Source organism: Astatotilapia calliptera, chromosome 6, assembly GCF_964374335.1.
Source record: "Astatotilapia calliptera chromosome 6, fAstCal68.1, whole genome shotgun sequence".
NCBI lineage: Eukaryota > Metazoa > Chordata > Actinopteri > Cichliformes > Cichlidae > Astatotilapia > Astatotilapia calliptera.
The window spans coordinates 2,069,173-2,085,105 of record NC_137427.1 but is presented as its reverse complement, the minus strand read 5'-3'; the positions used below and the strand labels follow the sequence as shown (position 1 = coordinate 2,085,105).

The 15,933-nt window shown below is 47.3% G+C and overlaps 1 protein-coding gene across 4 annotated transcripts in view; it reads right to left on the bottom strand.

Annotated features, from left to right (window-relative positions):
- Window positions 1-15,933, bottom strand: part of sh3pxd2aa (SH3 and PX domains 2Aa) — a 93,501-nt gene that overhangs the window by 9,056 nt on the left and 68,512 nt on the right. For all 4 annotated transcript variants that reach the window (XM_026169658.2, XM_026169659.2, XM_026169660.2 and 1 more), the window contains 2 exons: window positions 6,519-6,632; window positions 2,933-3,016 (listed from right to left, as the gene is read on the bottom strand). In XM_026169658.2, the coding sequence (XP_026025443.2) occupies window positions 2,933-3,016; window positions 6,519-6,632 (198 nt within the window). The remainder of the gene's footprint in view (window positions 1-2,932; window positions 3,017-6,518; window positions 6,633-15,933) is intronic.

The window sequence follows — 15,933 nt, the reverse complement described above, 5'->3', positions numbered from 1 at the left end:
TTTTCTCTGCCACTGTCACCAGAGTGTCCAGCTTCATGCCGACCACAGAGCTAGCCCTCCTGATCAGTTTCTCCAGCCTGGATGAGTCCCTCTTTGCTGTGCTGCTCCCCCAGCACACCACAGCATAGAAAAGTACTCCAGCAACCACCGACTGGTAAAACATCCTCAGGAGCTTCCTGCAGATGTTAAAAGACCTCAGCCTCCTGAGGAAGTACAGTCGGCTTTGGGCTTTTTTATACAGGTGCTCTGTGTTGCATGACCAGTCCAGGTTGTTGTCCACCCACAGCCCGAGGTACTTGTACGTGTTGACCACCTCCACCTTTCTCTAACGTGGCCGTGACGTACAACTCCATCTCCATCATACTGCTCTCATTTACAGCCCGCTTTAGGTCAACTTCAACACTTCCATCAGGAGCCCACTCTGTAGATCAGCCGGGTCGGATTAACCATTAATCAGTGCTCTGCTGCCTGCTGGTCCAGGACTGAGTGGACGCAGCGCTTCAGTCGGGGAATGTAAAGAGAAACAAAGATGGTTCTTAGAGGTTTTCCCTTGTTTTCTGGGCTCGGGACGAGCTTCCGTAAACACGGCACAGCTACAAGGCGACAAACCGACAGTCTGGATTAGAAAGCGCCGGCTCGCTCCTCAGCAAAGAGACGCTTGTTTGTTTCTCTCACGTTTCAGCATTTACGCAAAAATGACTCGACAAAACCACAAGTATCCAAAAATTAAAACTGAAATGTGAAAGTCATAAACAGTCTTTCAAAGCTAATGAAGCAACAACACTGTTACGCAACCATTTACATGACGGGGCTCGGCGGCCGTCGAGGTCGCGGCGCTCGTGCTGCGGGTGCCGAGCGCTTCATTATCTAAATCTGTTTAATGCGGTCCAATTATTTTGCTTCTCAGCGAGAGCCGGGGAGTGTTCCACGTCTGAGGGAGCAAGATTTGAGATTTTACTGTCAGAGCTGACTCATGGCCACCCAATATGCTGCAGATACTGGGCCACTTGTTGTTTTTGTGTTAGTTGTTCACCGATGCAGATTACGTGAAAGGAGAGCTGCAGCTACAGCTGTGTGATTAAAAACACTGTATTAGTGTATCGAGCAGCAGACCGAGCCTGACAAAAGGACTCGTGTTAGAACAGCCTGAGCTTCTAACTCACAGGGATTACAAACACCGAGCGCCCTACTTGACTTAATCGTTCACTTTGGCCACGTTTAACACAAACATCCACATCCAGGAAATAAAGAAGAACACAACAGCTCCCACTTAATGCTGCTGAGACAGGACCACACATCAAAGAGTCATTTTATCTTAAACAGTCTCCAAATTATTAACCTCTAACATCTCATTTACCCTGAACTGTTGCACAGATCTTTGTGGCCACACAGAAATGGTAAATGGCCTGTATTTGTATAGCTTTACTCGTCCCTAAGGACCCCAAAGCGCTTTACATATCCAGTCATCCACCCATTCACACACACACACACACTGGTGATGGCAGCTACATTGTAGCCACAGCCGCCCTGGGGCGCACTGACAGAGGCGAGGCTGCCGGACACTGGCGCCACCGGGCCCTCTGACCACCACCAGTAGGCAACGGGTGAAGTGTCTTGCCCAAGGACACAACGACCGAGACTGTCCAAGCCGGGGCTCAAACTGGCAACCTTCCGATTACAAGGCGAACTCCCAACTCTTGAGCCACGATCGCCCCTACAGAGACACACAGGGACACACAGAGACACACAGGGTCACACAGAGACACACAGGGTCACACAGAGACACACAGGGACACACAGAGACACACAGGGAGACACAGGGACACACAGAGACACACAGGGAGACACAGGGACACACAGAGACACACAGGGACACACAGGGTCACACAGGGTCACACAGAGACACACAGAGACACACAGGGACACACAGAGACACACAGGGACACACAGGGTCACACAGGGTCACACAGAGACACACAGAGACACACAGGGTCACACAGGGACACACAGAGACACACAGGGAGACACAGGGACACACAGAGACACACAGGGAGACACAGGGACACACAGGGAGACACACAGGGAGACACAGGGACACACAGGGTCACACAGAGACACACAGGGTCACACAGAGACACACAGGGAGACACAGGGACACACAGAGACACACAGGGACACACAGGGTCACACAGGGAGACACAGAGACACACAGAGACACACAGGGACACACAGGGAGACACAGAGACACACAGAGACACACAGGGACACACAGGGACACACACAGGGTCACACAGGGTCACACAGAGACACACAGGGAGACACAGAGACACACAGGGACACACAGGGTCACACAGGGACACACACAGGGTCACACAGGGTCACACAGAGACACACAGGGACACACAGGGTCACACAGGGACACACAGGGTCACACAGAGACACACAGAGACACACAGGGACACACAGGGACACACAGAGACACACAGGGAGACACAGGGACACACAGAGACACACAGGGTCACACAGGGACACACAGGGTCACACAGGGACACACAGGGTCATACAGGGACACACAGGGTCACACAGAGACACACAGGGACACACAGGGTCACACAGAGACACACAGGGAGACACAGGGACACACAGAGACACACAGGGAGACACAGGGACACACAGGGTCACACAGGGACACACAGAGACACACAGGGTCACACAGGGACACACAGGGTCACACAGGGACACACAAGATCAGATGGGGTCACCAGAGAAACATGCATCTGATGACAAAAACTGCAAAATGTAAAAGTCCTGTGTGTGTGTCTCTGTTTGTGTGTGTCTTTCTGTGTGTGTGTGTCTCTGTGTGTGTGTCTGTCTGTGCGTGTGTGTCTCTGTGTGTCTGTCTCTGTGTGTGTTTGTGTGTTTTCATGTTCACCTCTGCTCTGCTGGCGGTTAACTATACCGCCGAGGGTCCAGCGGCGGTCCAGCCTCTTCAGGTGGGCTTTGCGTCTCTTAGTAACTGATGAGGGGGAGGGGGGGCGGAGCAGCAACCAAAAGACAAAACAGACGAGTTAGTGTAAGAAGCACGTTTTAGCAAAATGAGCTGTTAGTCGTCATGAACACGTTCAAACTGCTTCTCTTACAGGAAGTGTGTCTGTGAGTTTTAAAGACTGGGTGAGAAACGAAGCGGGACGAGTCATTTCAGCCATCAAATCCTCTGCAGTACCACGGAAACGAAATGAGGGGAGCAGGTGGACTGCTTGGTGCAAACTGACTGTGTTGGACTTAAGAGGACAGTAATTGTATTTTGCCTGGAACAGCAGACCATGGCATGGCTGGAGGAACCAGCGTGTAAGCTACAAACCCCACCACACTGATTATCAGGGACCAGTGTGACCAGCACGCTACATGCTGTTTGTTAGCACCAGCTGATAATTTAGCACTCTTCCAAATGTGGACACGTCCGCCTTAACAAATCAGCAAAGCCGGGAACACAGCGGTGTCGCGTTCAGGCTCCGATGTCATCGTCAGAGCTAATAAGCTCCTGCTTGCTGTTCCAACAAACACAATGCAGCTTATTTTAGGAGCATCCCAGAAGCTCTGCTCCACATCGCTTAAAATAGCACCGGCTCGATTTCCTGCAGGATCCATACCAAGCTACACGGCGCAGCTATCAGAGGCTCAAATCTGAAACAAGTTCACTGAAGTGCTTCTGACGTCCAGTGTGACCTGCGGCGGTGCAGATGCACACCACGTTTAATCCTGCTAACACTGACGCTTCAAAAGCCGATAAGGACGTCACCGTGGTTACGTTCATGGTTATTATGCCGTCTGCGGTTATCGCACACACGAGAACACCAATCACAGACACAGCTCCAGGATCTCCGAGGGCCTCGACACATTATGCGGCTGCCGTGTGTCGAACTCTTAACCTCGAAGCTTGTACGACGAAGCAGCGATCAAACATCGTGAGCCGGTTTCCTGTTCTGCTGCCTCCTGAGGGAAAAATATTAATGACGGGAAGGATGGAGGGAAACAGCAGTTGTCCTCCGTCTTTCTTTTGCCTGCAGTAATTTCATTTCTTCTCCGTCTTCTGTCCTCGCTCATCTCTCCATCGCTCCTCTGACTCTGCTCCTTGTCACTCGCTGTCCCTTTTGATTCCTCTCCGGCGCTCCTTCCATCCCACCGAGCGCCATCCCGCTCCCGTTGACCTCTTAATTGATATATTGGCTTAAAGGAAGGGACACAGGGAAATGTTATTTGGAGGTAATTTCAGCAGGGCTGGGCGCGCCTGTCGGTTCCTCCCTAGCGAGCTGAGCTGTCAGTGGAATTAGGTTACCGACCACGCGGAGATAATGAGACGTAAGAGACGATGGGAAGCAGGAAGGGAGAGATCAGGAATGAGAAGTGACAATGTGTGCAAACACAAAGACACCAGGCCTAACGGGAAAATGGGACTGACGGAGGATGAGGGGGAAGAGAGTGCATGTGTAGCTGTGAGCTTTGTGCAGTTAATGTCAGCCTCAGATGCCAGCTGATGCCAACTCTGGTTTATTTGAGGCTTTTTAACAGAGTATTCTTACGCAACGTTGCTCCTGTAATCCGGTTCCTCTACCTGGTGTTCAGTCACTTACTCTGGAACCACAAAAGGCTTTAAACAACTTTCTACATGCCTGAGATACGTGGCTGTATTGATAGATCTGCTCTGACTGGCATCATATCGAGGCACAAGTAAAGGAAAGAACTGCAGCCTGAAGATTGGGGCTCACAGTGTTGCACCTCTAAAATAATCGAATGAGATTAAAAGACAGAAAAGAAACATAAAATGAGAAATAACGCAAATAAAATTAGTCTGAACTGATTCTGGTTTAAAAATAGAATAAAATTGGGTTTTCAAATGTTGTGGAGGGGAGGTTCCCGGTTTAGGAGCAGTCACAGCAAAGGACCTCGGGACAGCTCGGACAGCGAACTCGTGCAATGCCGGACAAAAGCCAGTTCAAAAAGTGACAGTAACGATGCTAGTATGGAAATATGTGGTCTCGCTTTCGAGTGCTGGTTAGTAACAGTGCTGCAGCGCTTTGGACCTGCTGCAGTCGGCTCACTGATAACAGACTGACACCAGAGTAAAGATGAAACGAAGGCATGGACAGCTCTCTCAAGGAATAGCTTCACTTTTGTGAGCAGCTGGAAATGAAAGAAACGAGCTGTGATGACATCATTGATCTGTTTGTCAAAGTACGCTGTATATGACAGAAAATGTAACACACACACACACACACACACAGGCCTCCTCTAAGGGCTTTTAGAGGCTTACCAACCAACACCTGCTGCTGTCCGACATCCAAGGAAGCCAATCGAGGTGTTTCAGAGGTCACATTAAAACCAAAAGAAATAAAAATGACCAACGATAAAAACAATAATGATGATGATGGTCGAGCTACCGTGAATGTGAGCGGAGCTGTTTCTAGCTGAGGTTCCAGCAGATGAACAGGTGACCAGATCATTCAGATGCTTCGCCCTCTCTTCCTGTTTTTGTTAAAATTCTAGCTCCACTTTTCTCAACTGAAAGTGTCCAGTAGTAAATTTAGCGAGGCCAATGAAAAGAGCGCAGCGGTCAACCTGCACGAAGTCAGAGCACGAGCCTCGTGCGTGCCGTTTCATTCAGTGATGTAACATCCATTCAGTTCAGCTGAATAAATCAGACGTCAGAATCAACGGGCAAAGCTACAAAGATATAATAAGCCTAACGTATTCCCGAGAGCTGGGTGTTGGTGTTCGGGAATCTGCAGCAGATGTCAAACAAGTTCTGAGCACAACTCAAAAACAAACAGAAACACCATTAACAACACATGCATCCAATCAACAGGCAGCAAACACTCCGGCACGTCACAATGTAACAAAACAACACTAAATCTTTGTTACGGGCGCTGCCACCTCCTCAAAAGGAGCAGCGAGTAACAGCAACTGAGCTGTTTGTGTTTGTTTGCCCACTGAAGCATGGAGCCCAGCATGTGTCGCAACAGAGACGGAAAAGTGTTTGCAGGAGGATCCAGCGGGATTCTACATCCCATAAACTGCTACATGCATCTGCAAATAAACTGCACGCATGCGTCTGTGCGTTTGCACGCTCCAGATCTCAGAGGGGGGGGGATGACACGGTGAGGAAATGCTCCGTCCCAGCAGGCAGACTAAACATTCAGGAGGAAAGGGTCGCAACAAAACGAGAGCCGTGGCGTCCCGGGGGAGCTGGAAGGAATTTTCTGTGGTGCCAAAATATTGCAACCCCGTTGGCTGCAGTCTGGTACCATTTCACCGTGCTGCTGCCGCCACTGTGGTCTCCAAGGTTCCCAATGTGTGACTGGAAATGTGTTTGTGTGTTCAGCACTAACTTGTGGATGATGTGATGAGAATGAACACAGAAGGAAACTAGAAAGGATGGGCTGCCCCCTGCACACGCAGACTGACGTTTATGTCTTTAAGTTTTATGAATGTAACAACGCCGTGTTTGTGTCAGCACTAACCTTCGACAGTCCTGGATGTTCCCAGATCCAAATCGTCTCTGGTTCCATTTTGCGAGTCGAGGTATGTGGCCGGGACCCAGCCCTGCTCCTCCGCTGTGCTGACGAACCACCAACCTGAGGAGAACACATTAGTGCTGTCAGTTAGGCCTGACGGATGTCGGTGAGCACACCAGCTCGGGGGCAATTTGCACCAAAAAAGAGACGTTACTGGATACAGCCCACGTAGGGGTGGGAGAACAGCACGTCTAATAGGCTGCTCCTGTCTGTGTGAGTGTCAAAGGGACATCTAAAGGGAGCTCGTGGCAGCTCAGAGTTTCACCTTCCTGGAAAGTGGTGTTCATTACTAAACCAGACACTGAAAGACACAGAAGTGCTGGGAGTGCTGGGAGTGCTGGGGCGAGGAGGAACTCCTCACCGGTGGTTTAAAACAGCACTCGGTGATGCTGCTGAAGATCAACCTGCTAGGACGTGTTGGGCTTTTAAAGACACTGCTACCCTTCACTGACTCACAGTCAAACATGCTGTGCTGCTGTTGTTTTGCAGTCGCCTGTAGTCCATGTTTGGTCCATGCTGGTTCCTCCAACTGATGATTCAACCACACAAACAATGACAAACATCTTGAGGTCTTACATAATGTTTCATACTGTACAGCACAGTCAGAGTTCCTGGGTTATGAGCTAGGACACCGCGGTGTGCACCTCCCGAGTTCCCCTTTGTTCCTGCAGCTGCTGTTTAGCTTCTCTTTCACCTCCAGGTTTGGTTTGAAAAGCAGGATTTCCAACAGTAAACAGGAGTTTAAACCCGGTGACCATCCCCCAGAGGAGGCTTTAACCCTGTGAGGTAAACTTGGATCACAGGTTCACTGTGTGATAGAAAAGTCAAGCTTCGTATGAGATGAGCTGTTACTTTCGTGTTGAGCACCGGTGCCAGAGGAACTTTACTTTCTTCGTGGCTTGTTAGCGTCTACGATGCCGCTCGAGCTGACTGCCACGAGCTAGCTTGTAGCCTTCGCTCCGTTTTGGTGTTTACAAACAAACGCTGGACAGGATTTCACTGGGAAAGTTTTTGGGGGTTTTCCAATTTATATTTGGAAGACTTTGTGAAATATTTCAGGTGAAACAAAAAGCTGCTTTTGGTCCTGATAAATCAGGAGTTACTGGATTCAGCGTTTGTGAACTGGGAACATTGGTGCCAAATTTTGTGCCAATCAGGCCTTTGTGGGCGTGTACATATGTGGTAAACAACAAAAGCCAACACAATTCATCACCAATGCCTCCGTGAAGTTCACCACATTTACCCAACTTCACTTAAAGCCACAGCAGAAACGTCACAAACTTACAGACCCTGGTTGGTCCATCTGCACAGGAGGACAGCCTCCTCCAAGAACGAGGTCAGAAACTTGATTATCTACGTTTAACTCGCTTTCCTTCTGAGGCTTGAAAGGCTTCCACTCACAAATGGCCTAAATCATGGCGTAACATCACCCGTGGCGTTCCCCTCTTCACCCACACCCTGTGGCTGCACAGCAGAGATCACGTCTTGATTGCTACTGGCAAAGGAGAAGTTTGTGGTCACATCTACGTTACGCTGCTACAGCGCTCGCTGAGCTGACTTGACACAATTGCAGAAACACATGACACATTGGGTGGCGACCAAAACCAAAAGAACCCAATCCATTTACATAGATCACAGTCTGACAGCTAGCATGCGTCTGTAAGCAAAGGCTGTCGTCAGGCTGTAGTGACGACATCGACAGCACCAAAGCCCCGTTAGCCATAAAAAGCGAGGAGACGTGGCTTCGTTAGTGTGCTGCATGGCTGCAACCCAACGTGTGACACATTCTTCCAGCCTATACAGGGATGATATGACGGCAAGAGTGAGGTCATACGTGACAGCATTTCACTCCTTACTGTGGAAAGTACAACAATAGTGTGGATGTCCTGGGTCTGTCTGGTCTAATGTGAGTGTGCGCATGCAGTGGAAGTGATAATGTAAAAGCAGTGGTTAGCAGTGGTTATAAAGGAGCTAATAGCAACAAACTGTTTTTCTTTTCCCAAACGAGTCCAGCAATTAAGTCATCGCTGCTCCGCTGTATTTACAGCCATATGGCTCAGCTCTCTAATGCGGTTGGAGAAGCCTGGGTGAATCAATTCATCACGCCCTTTTTTTATTACCCGGCACGACACCAATCACAATAATACGTGTTATGAATGATGCGGAAAATATGAACGCAACATAGAGCTGTATCATAGGGAAAGTAGCAGTAATGGCAATGAGAGGTAGGTGGTAGAAGTGAAGAAGTGTGTTCGCAGCAACAGAGAGTGAGCATTGGTTTCAACTTCACAGCTCTGATAGGAAGTAATAGTCACAGCTAGAATTCAAATCATTTCAACGATTAAACTGAGCCTACAGTCACATCATTTGGACTAATGGAAAAACACGTCGCCACTGCCGGGAAAATCCACTCTTAGTTGTAGAGTTATGACAAAAATAATGCATTTTCCTCCACTTCAGGCTAAATGGGATTAAGTCATGATAAAGATACAGTCTTCTGGAAATTACTGGGTTACCTTATGTCATATTTTAGCAGTAAAATAAATTAATATTAGACCACATTATACTCACAGCTTTTCTTTTATACAGACAACAGGAAGCACGGTGACAGAATCAATACCCAGTGCAGCACTTTGAATTTAAATGATCGTCTCACGTAACAGAGCAGACATGATGCTGTTTAAGTCAGAACAGCATGAATGGATGGAGGAGCAGCAGAAGCTAATGGGGGTTGCAAAGCGACTTGCAGGAAATGAGTCCAGGTTAAAGGTCAACCTGCTCGATTTTGATAAATATACACCAGCGGTGCCCAACCCCCGGGCCACGGACCTGTACCGGGCCGCGAGAGTTGAGGCTCGGGTGTGAAGTTTATGGTAGCTCCAGTGTAGCTCATCCAGCCGGAGCTTCCTCGCAGTCACACTGGCTGTTTGTTGATGCTCTGACTCCTGCAAACACACAGCAGTGCAGTGTGACTTTGGGAGAGGTCGGAGTTGACAGGGCTTGATATGAGGAGCAATCGCTTTCATATGTAATCCTATTAAATAAATCTGATACCATATATGGTCAGTGTTGCAAAACCTTGGGATGATTAAGATTTAAAATTTGAATTTAAATATGACTTTCTTTGTTTGATGTATTCAAACAAAGAAAGTCCATTTTAGTGTCATGTTGTGCGTTTTATTTTCTCTTTCGCTGCAGTGTGAAAGGTCCACCTAGCAGAAAGAATAGCTTGGGCCATATGAAACGCATTAGGCCTTTCATAGGCTGATTCATTGCGACTTTTAAAAAGCTGAAGAAGAATTGGAGCCACCTGTACCTGCTGGAAAAACAGAATCATAAATCTCCCACGCCAGCAGAAGAGACCGAGGTGACTGTTTGCCATCAACGGTGGCATGTGTGAGCGCCCCAGCTGACGCATATCACATCCTACCTCCAGTAACTGAAGCCAACAGAAGCAGGAGTTTGAACAGAGACAGAAAAAGCAGGCGGCTGAACACTAAAACTAATCAAACACCTGCCAGATAAGACGCATGAGCTTTGCAACATGAACATCTCTGCAGCACATCTCAGTCCGCAGAGACAATGGAAGGCTCGACTGATGCCAGAACCACGAGGACTGCAGGAGCCAAATGTGGGGAATTAAAAGCATGAAAAGTTTCCTCCAGACCGCTAAATAATAAAAACTGGCCCAGTGAAGAAAGCCAGACGCCACCACTCTTTAGCAGCACCGCTGATCAAAGCTGATGTTAGAACGTTTATTCGAGGTTTTAAAGAGAAAACAAAGAAAAATGAAAACTACAGCGTAGATATGAACAGGCTGGGAGAGTTCTGGGGTTCTTCAGCCCGTCTCACACATGCACATCAATACAAAACATCTCAAAGGGCAGAAACACACGCGGCAGGCCCGGCCTCCATCGTGTGCACACATGCTATCATAAGGCAAGCTTTTGACAGGGCCCAGTTCGCTAATAAATCCAGCTCAGGAGAAAGTGGGCACAGTAAAAACAGATAAATGAGGACCAGAAACACTGCTGCCCGCCCACACACACACACACACACACACACACACACACACACACACACACACACACACACACACCCTCTGCAATCACAAAGTGCTGAACAGCCTGCAGACAGAGCACGGGAAACAACACAGAGACACAGATGTGACTATAAGACACCAAATGAGAGATACTGGGACAAAAACAGACAGTTGGCATCGCGGTAAACCTGAGCGCGTGAGAGCCGCCTGTGGACAGATTAGTTTTCACTGAAAATCTGTCTCGTAGGAGGAGATCTGGACCAGAGATCAGCAGCCAGACGGAGAAACTGTTCTCAGAGTCAGTTAAAGCAAACTAGAACTTGTCCCAGCATATGTGTGGACTAAACTGTCCGTCTGTGTGTGGAGGGCCGAAACACTCGAGAAGGGCTAAATGCTCCTGGATCCTCCAAGCATCCCACCCTCTGTGACACCTAAAGAGTAAAGTACTGGCAGCTACTTTAGAATGGAAATACTTCAAAGTAGGGCTAAAGTGGATTCAGGTGAGGATGCACACTGTGGAAAATTATCTCCTGAAAGTCGTTCCTGATGCTGCACAGAGCTGTACAAAGAAAGCTTTCAGGAAAAGTCGAGTTAAATATTCAGAGAGGTCAGCGGTGCAGGATGCAGAGTCTAAGTGGTCAGAACACGATTTCTTCCAGTTTGGAGACAAAGTCATGGATGTTCATGCCAACGCACAAGACCAGCCACTGAAAATGATCCCCAGACATCTACTTGTGGAAGCGATAATGCAAAATTTGTTCGTCTTCTCTAGCATTAATCCAACGTTTATTGTGACACGTGCTTTCTGCTTGTCCGTCACTGCGTGAAGGATGCAGGTGGTGACATTTTAACTTGAATTTAACCTTGGAGAAGAGGATGAAGCCACGGCTGCAACAGTGTTGGCGTGAGCTATGAGTGCTGTGAGTTCAGAATAAACACGGCTGAGGTCGGCATGTCGGACTCTTCGGGATGCTTCAGTCGAACTCTGTGTGACAGTCTGACCCTCCGACTCGATGACTAATCATGTCCTGGTTGTGCTCCTGACCTGACGCGCTGCCTTTGGGCTCGGACACGGCACAGGTTCTTTCATTAAAGACTTTCATGAACAGGGATGATCTTCAGCAGAAATGTGGGTCAGGTTTACCCACGAACACTGAGCGAGTGTGAAGTCCAGAGTTAAACTGCTGAAATGCACGAGCAAGCGCTCAGAGCAGGAAACCCAGGCCTAGCAGGTGGTTATTATTCTTTCTATGCGTCAGAACTTTTGTTTGCACCTTCAATAAATAGATTCATTTCTCGTTTCTGGAGAGACACGGAGCTGTCGCCCTCTTCTTAAATCTGCCTACTGTACAGGGATTCAGGGATTGTGTCACCAATGAGCAGAGCAATCCCAGAGCTCCCCGAGTCCTCTCGACAGCTGTAGCGTGTGCCGTCTCTTTACCCGAACAGTAAAATAGAACCCGTGCAGCAGCCGCGCTCTCGTTTCTGCGCCCACTTACACGCTCCTGAGCGTCTGTCTGACAAACTACACCCAACTGTTCTGGGGATTTATGAAGCGTTCAGAAACTAATGACTAATATTCACATAGATAGATTGTGCTGCCACATTTATACACAGACACAGCACAAAGCATAAATATGGAGACAGCAGAGGGGCAGTAATTGGCGTCTCTTACAGCGCTGGGCTCTAATTGGAGCTTCTAACTACACCAAACCTTGGCAGGCAATAATAGCCTTTTTTCCCCACAGAGGGAAAGTGGAGGTCACAGTGAACATAGTGGAACAGTAACCAGGACGAGCCGGCTTATCAGTGACTGAAACAGGCCTGGGGGGGGGGGTGCTTTGGAGGAACAGGAGATACACAAAGTTCTTAAGAGCAAACGCGATAAAAAGAAGACAGAGGTGAGGAACAGAGCCAGAGCGGGAGGAGGAAAGTGAGATTAAAAGGGTGGTATGGGCAAAGACTGACCGAGGGAAGACAAAGGAGGGGAGCAGATGTTTGGCTGGAGCTTCAAAGCTCGAGTGTTTCATGCTAATTCCCCTCCAAAAACAGCACCTCACACTTTCCTCTCACGTTCTCATTTTCTGGACCGCTGAACGCTCATCAGCTTCTACAGGGAGGTCTTTTATTAATGTGATATGCAGGGGTTACCTACGAGATGACTGTCATTTTTGTTCGTTCCCTTCAGCTTCTAATTGGGAACAGATCCCCTGGAGAGCGGCGAGGACTGGAACGCAGTGCTGCTTTTCAGCATTGAACTACTTGCTTATCTTTCTGCAGAGTTAGCAGGAGGAGAGATTCAAAGAATAGGAGAACAACAATTCTCGCTGCCTCAAACCAGCTGCACAATTAGCCACAGTGTTATCTTTACCGTGAACTGCAGCAGCTTCATAAATGAGATTAGCCTGAAGCAGTGCTTTTCTACCAGAGATTTTCATCATCATCATCCAAAAATATCCTTTTGATCCGGTCGACATGCTAAATGTTGGTGACTGAATGTTTCCAACTGAAACCCAGACCGTCCTCAGTTAAACCTGTGTACCTACACAAAGCTGGGATTCCACAGACTGAACTCTGTGAAGCTATAAAAGTCGTTAAAGAGAGAAGAAGAGTGAAGAGAAGAGCAGTGCCAAGAATCATCAGTGTTAATACCTGCTGCTTTATCCAAAAACTCTGAAATGCAGCACGAAACATTTCTGTAACAAGCGTCTGATCAGTATCCTTAAAACTTCCTTTAGTTCAAGCGCCAACAGTGAGCTCAAGCTACACACAGCATTTAGCATTCAGCACATAAAATACATTTGATTTTGGTTTTAGGGTCATTTTTTTGTGGTTTGTTACTGATTGGGATAATAAAGCGTTCTGAAAGTGTAACAGCTCTAATTTGGCTCCTTCATTCGGCCCCTTTATAAACTGCCAAGATGCGACTCAACATCGAACAGCTCAATAGACTTGACCAAAATCACTGCCTGCTGGAAACATGCAGCTACTTCTACCTCTGCTGCTTGGTGGCAAAACTACTGCAGTAAGTACTGCCTGTAAAACTAGAGCTTCTGAAAGCCCAGCCACACAGGCAGAGAGCCCCTTCATCGACAGCTAACTGTTTCTAGTTTTTTATGTATAATTTTAGCTAGCTAATTTAACTGTTTATCCAGCATGTTTAGGCCAAAAATGTCATGTTTGTCCATCCTGCTAGCTAGCAACCCAACTGCTACACATAGGGTTAGGGTTTGGTTAGCTAAAAAACAAAAACATACCTTGTTGAAAGCTATAGCTAGCTTTCAACTGATTAGCCATACTTTTAACAAGCTATAGCTAGCTTTCAACTGGGACCGAAGGCAAGCCAGCTTTCAACTGATTAGCCATACTTTTAACATGCTATTTTTAATTATCTATGCTTTTGTCTAGCCTGGTTAAGCCACCCTGTCATTATACAACCTGCAGAAGTGTCCCAGCATTCAGTAGGCCAGTGTTTCCTCACTCGCCAGCTTCTTTTTTAATTCTGTATGAAAGGTTTTTTTAACCTGAAACGTTTTTCCTTGTTTCACGGAGTTACTTGATTACTCGGCCTACTATTGTCTGTTCCAAGAACAACATTAAGGTTATCATGATAACTTTTGAAAGTCAGCTTACACTGGAGTAAAATCCTTCGAGAAACTTCCCCTCCACCCATCTCACTAATGACTTAGCACAGTACATTTAATAGACTGAAACTTTGCTATGGAAATAACTACAACCTACTTTCCCAATCTACAGGCTTACATCATTCGTCCAGCTCTCAAACCTTCACGGGATTAATGTTTCATATTCAAAGCATAGATTTCACATGGTGTGTCACTTTAAAGCACTTCAAAGCTAGTCTCAAAAAGAGTTTATAAAAGGGCACCCAATCCTCTTAGTGACAAATGTCAAGGTTCTGGTCTTTACTGATGAGCAACGGTGGAAGCATTACATCCCAGTTTGAAGCTCATGTTACCTCCTGGAAGTTTTCATAAAACTTGGGGGTCTTGTGACTGAGCCGACTTGTTACAAGTGAAAGGGGATAGCTGGCAGCAGGAACTTCAATAACCATTTTTGGTCAAACATCACGATCAGTGGAGTGAGGCTAAACCTCTGCACTGATCATGTGTTCACCTCCACCCCCTGAAGGTGGCCAGCTTCAAGTACAGCAGCCCCTCTGAGCTTCCAGTATCCCCAGCCTCTCTGAGCTCGACTCTAAGAAGTGACTGAAGCACTTTAGCGCCTTTTTACTGCCTGAGGGTGAAGCTAGCTAATGCAGCCAAGCTAGGGTGTAGTGAGATGATAGCACACCATCTTCTGGATAAACCACCTTGTTTAATGCTGGCTGTCAGTATTAATGCTCGCCCGCAGCGTGCTGTCCGAAACAGCCTTTTTCTGATCCAGAACATCCTCCGAGTTAGCCTTGGCACATCTTAATGAACAACATAATCTACAACTGAAGGCCTAAAGCAACGGACATGTCAAGCTAGGTTAAATACAGAATGTTTAAGAGCCTTTCATAAAGTTTTTATTTCACAATTTGGCACTTTGGTGATTTTTATGACCCACAGTGGTACATTCAATATTTCCAGCGTAACATTATTGGATATATTTACTGTGTCTTTCCTGTACTTTCAGTGGGGTTATTGATGCAGCTCTGAAAGCTGCGTTTCTTTTATAATTGCTCATAAATCTAAACCACAGTTGTGAGTAAACATACAGTATCCTTATACAAGGAGCAGAGCCTTCAGGGGCAGGTGGAGCGCCATTCTGGCAACTGCAGGAGAAGAAGAAATTAAATCCATTCAGAGACATTTTTCATCCAGCAGTCCGGTGCAAATTAATAAATTATTGCACAGCCGAAAGTTAAGACTTGCCCCGATCTAACAGGAGCGTTTAATGTAAATGATCTAATGCTGAGGTTTCACTCAGTGTGTTAGCTCATGGCTCTCTCTTTATGAACCTCACTGAGGACAGGGCTTTGGAAAGGCGTCATGGGCTAGTCTAAGTGCTGCCATTCTTACCAGCTCCCCTGGGCACACGGAAAGGTGTGGTGGGAAAATGGTGCCAAAACTTCTGGCGTTGACTCTCCGTCCAACAGAATTTTAGCAGCTGACAATAATTCAACATAACTAAGATGTGGCATCAGTATTTCCATGTAGACTTCAGCTTTATGACAGAAACTGCTGTAACTTTCTTAAACGGAGGATTAGTATTATCTGGGAACACAGCAGGACGTCATACTCTATGAGGTGCTGAGTCAAGACCAGAGAAAAAGAAGCAAAGCTGTCTAATCTCTTAAAATCAACTGTGACAAAA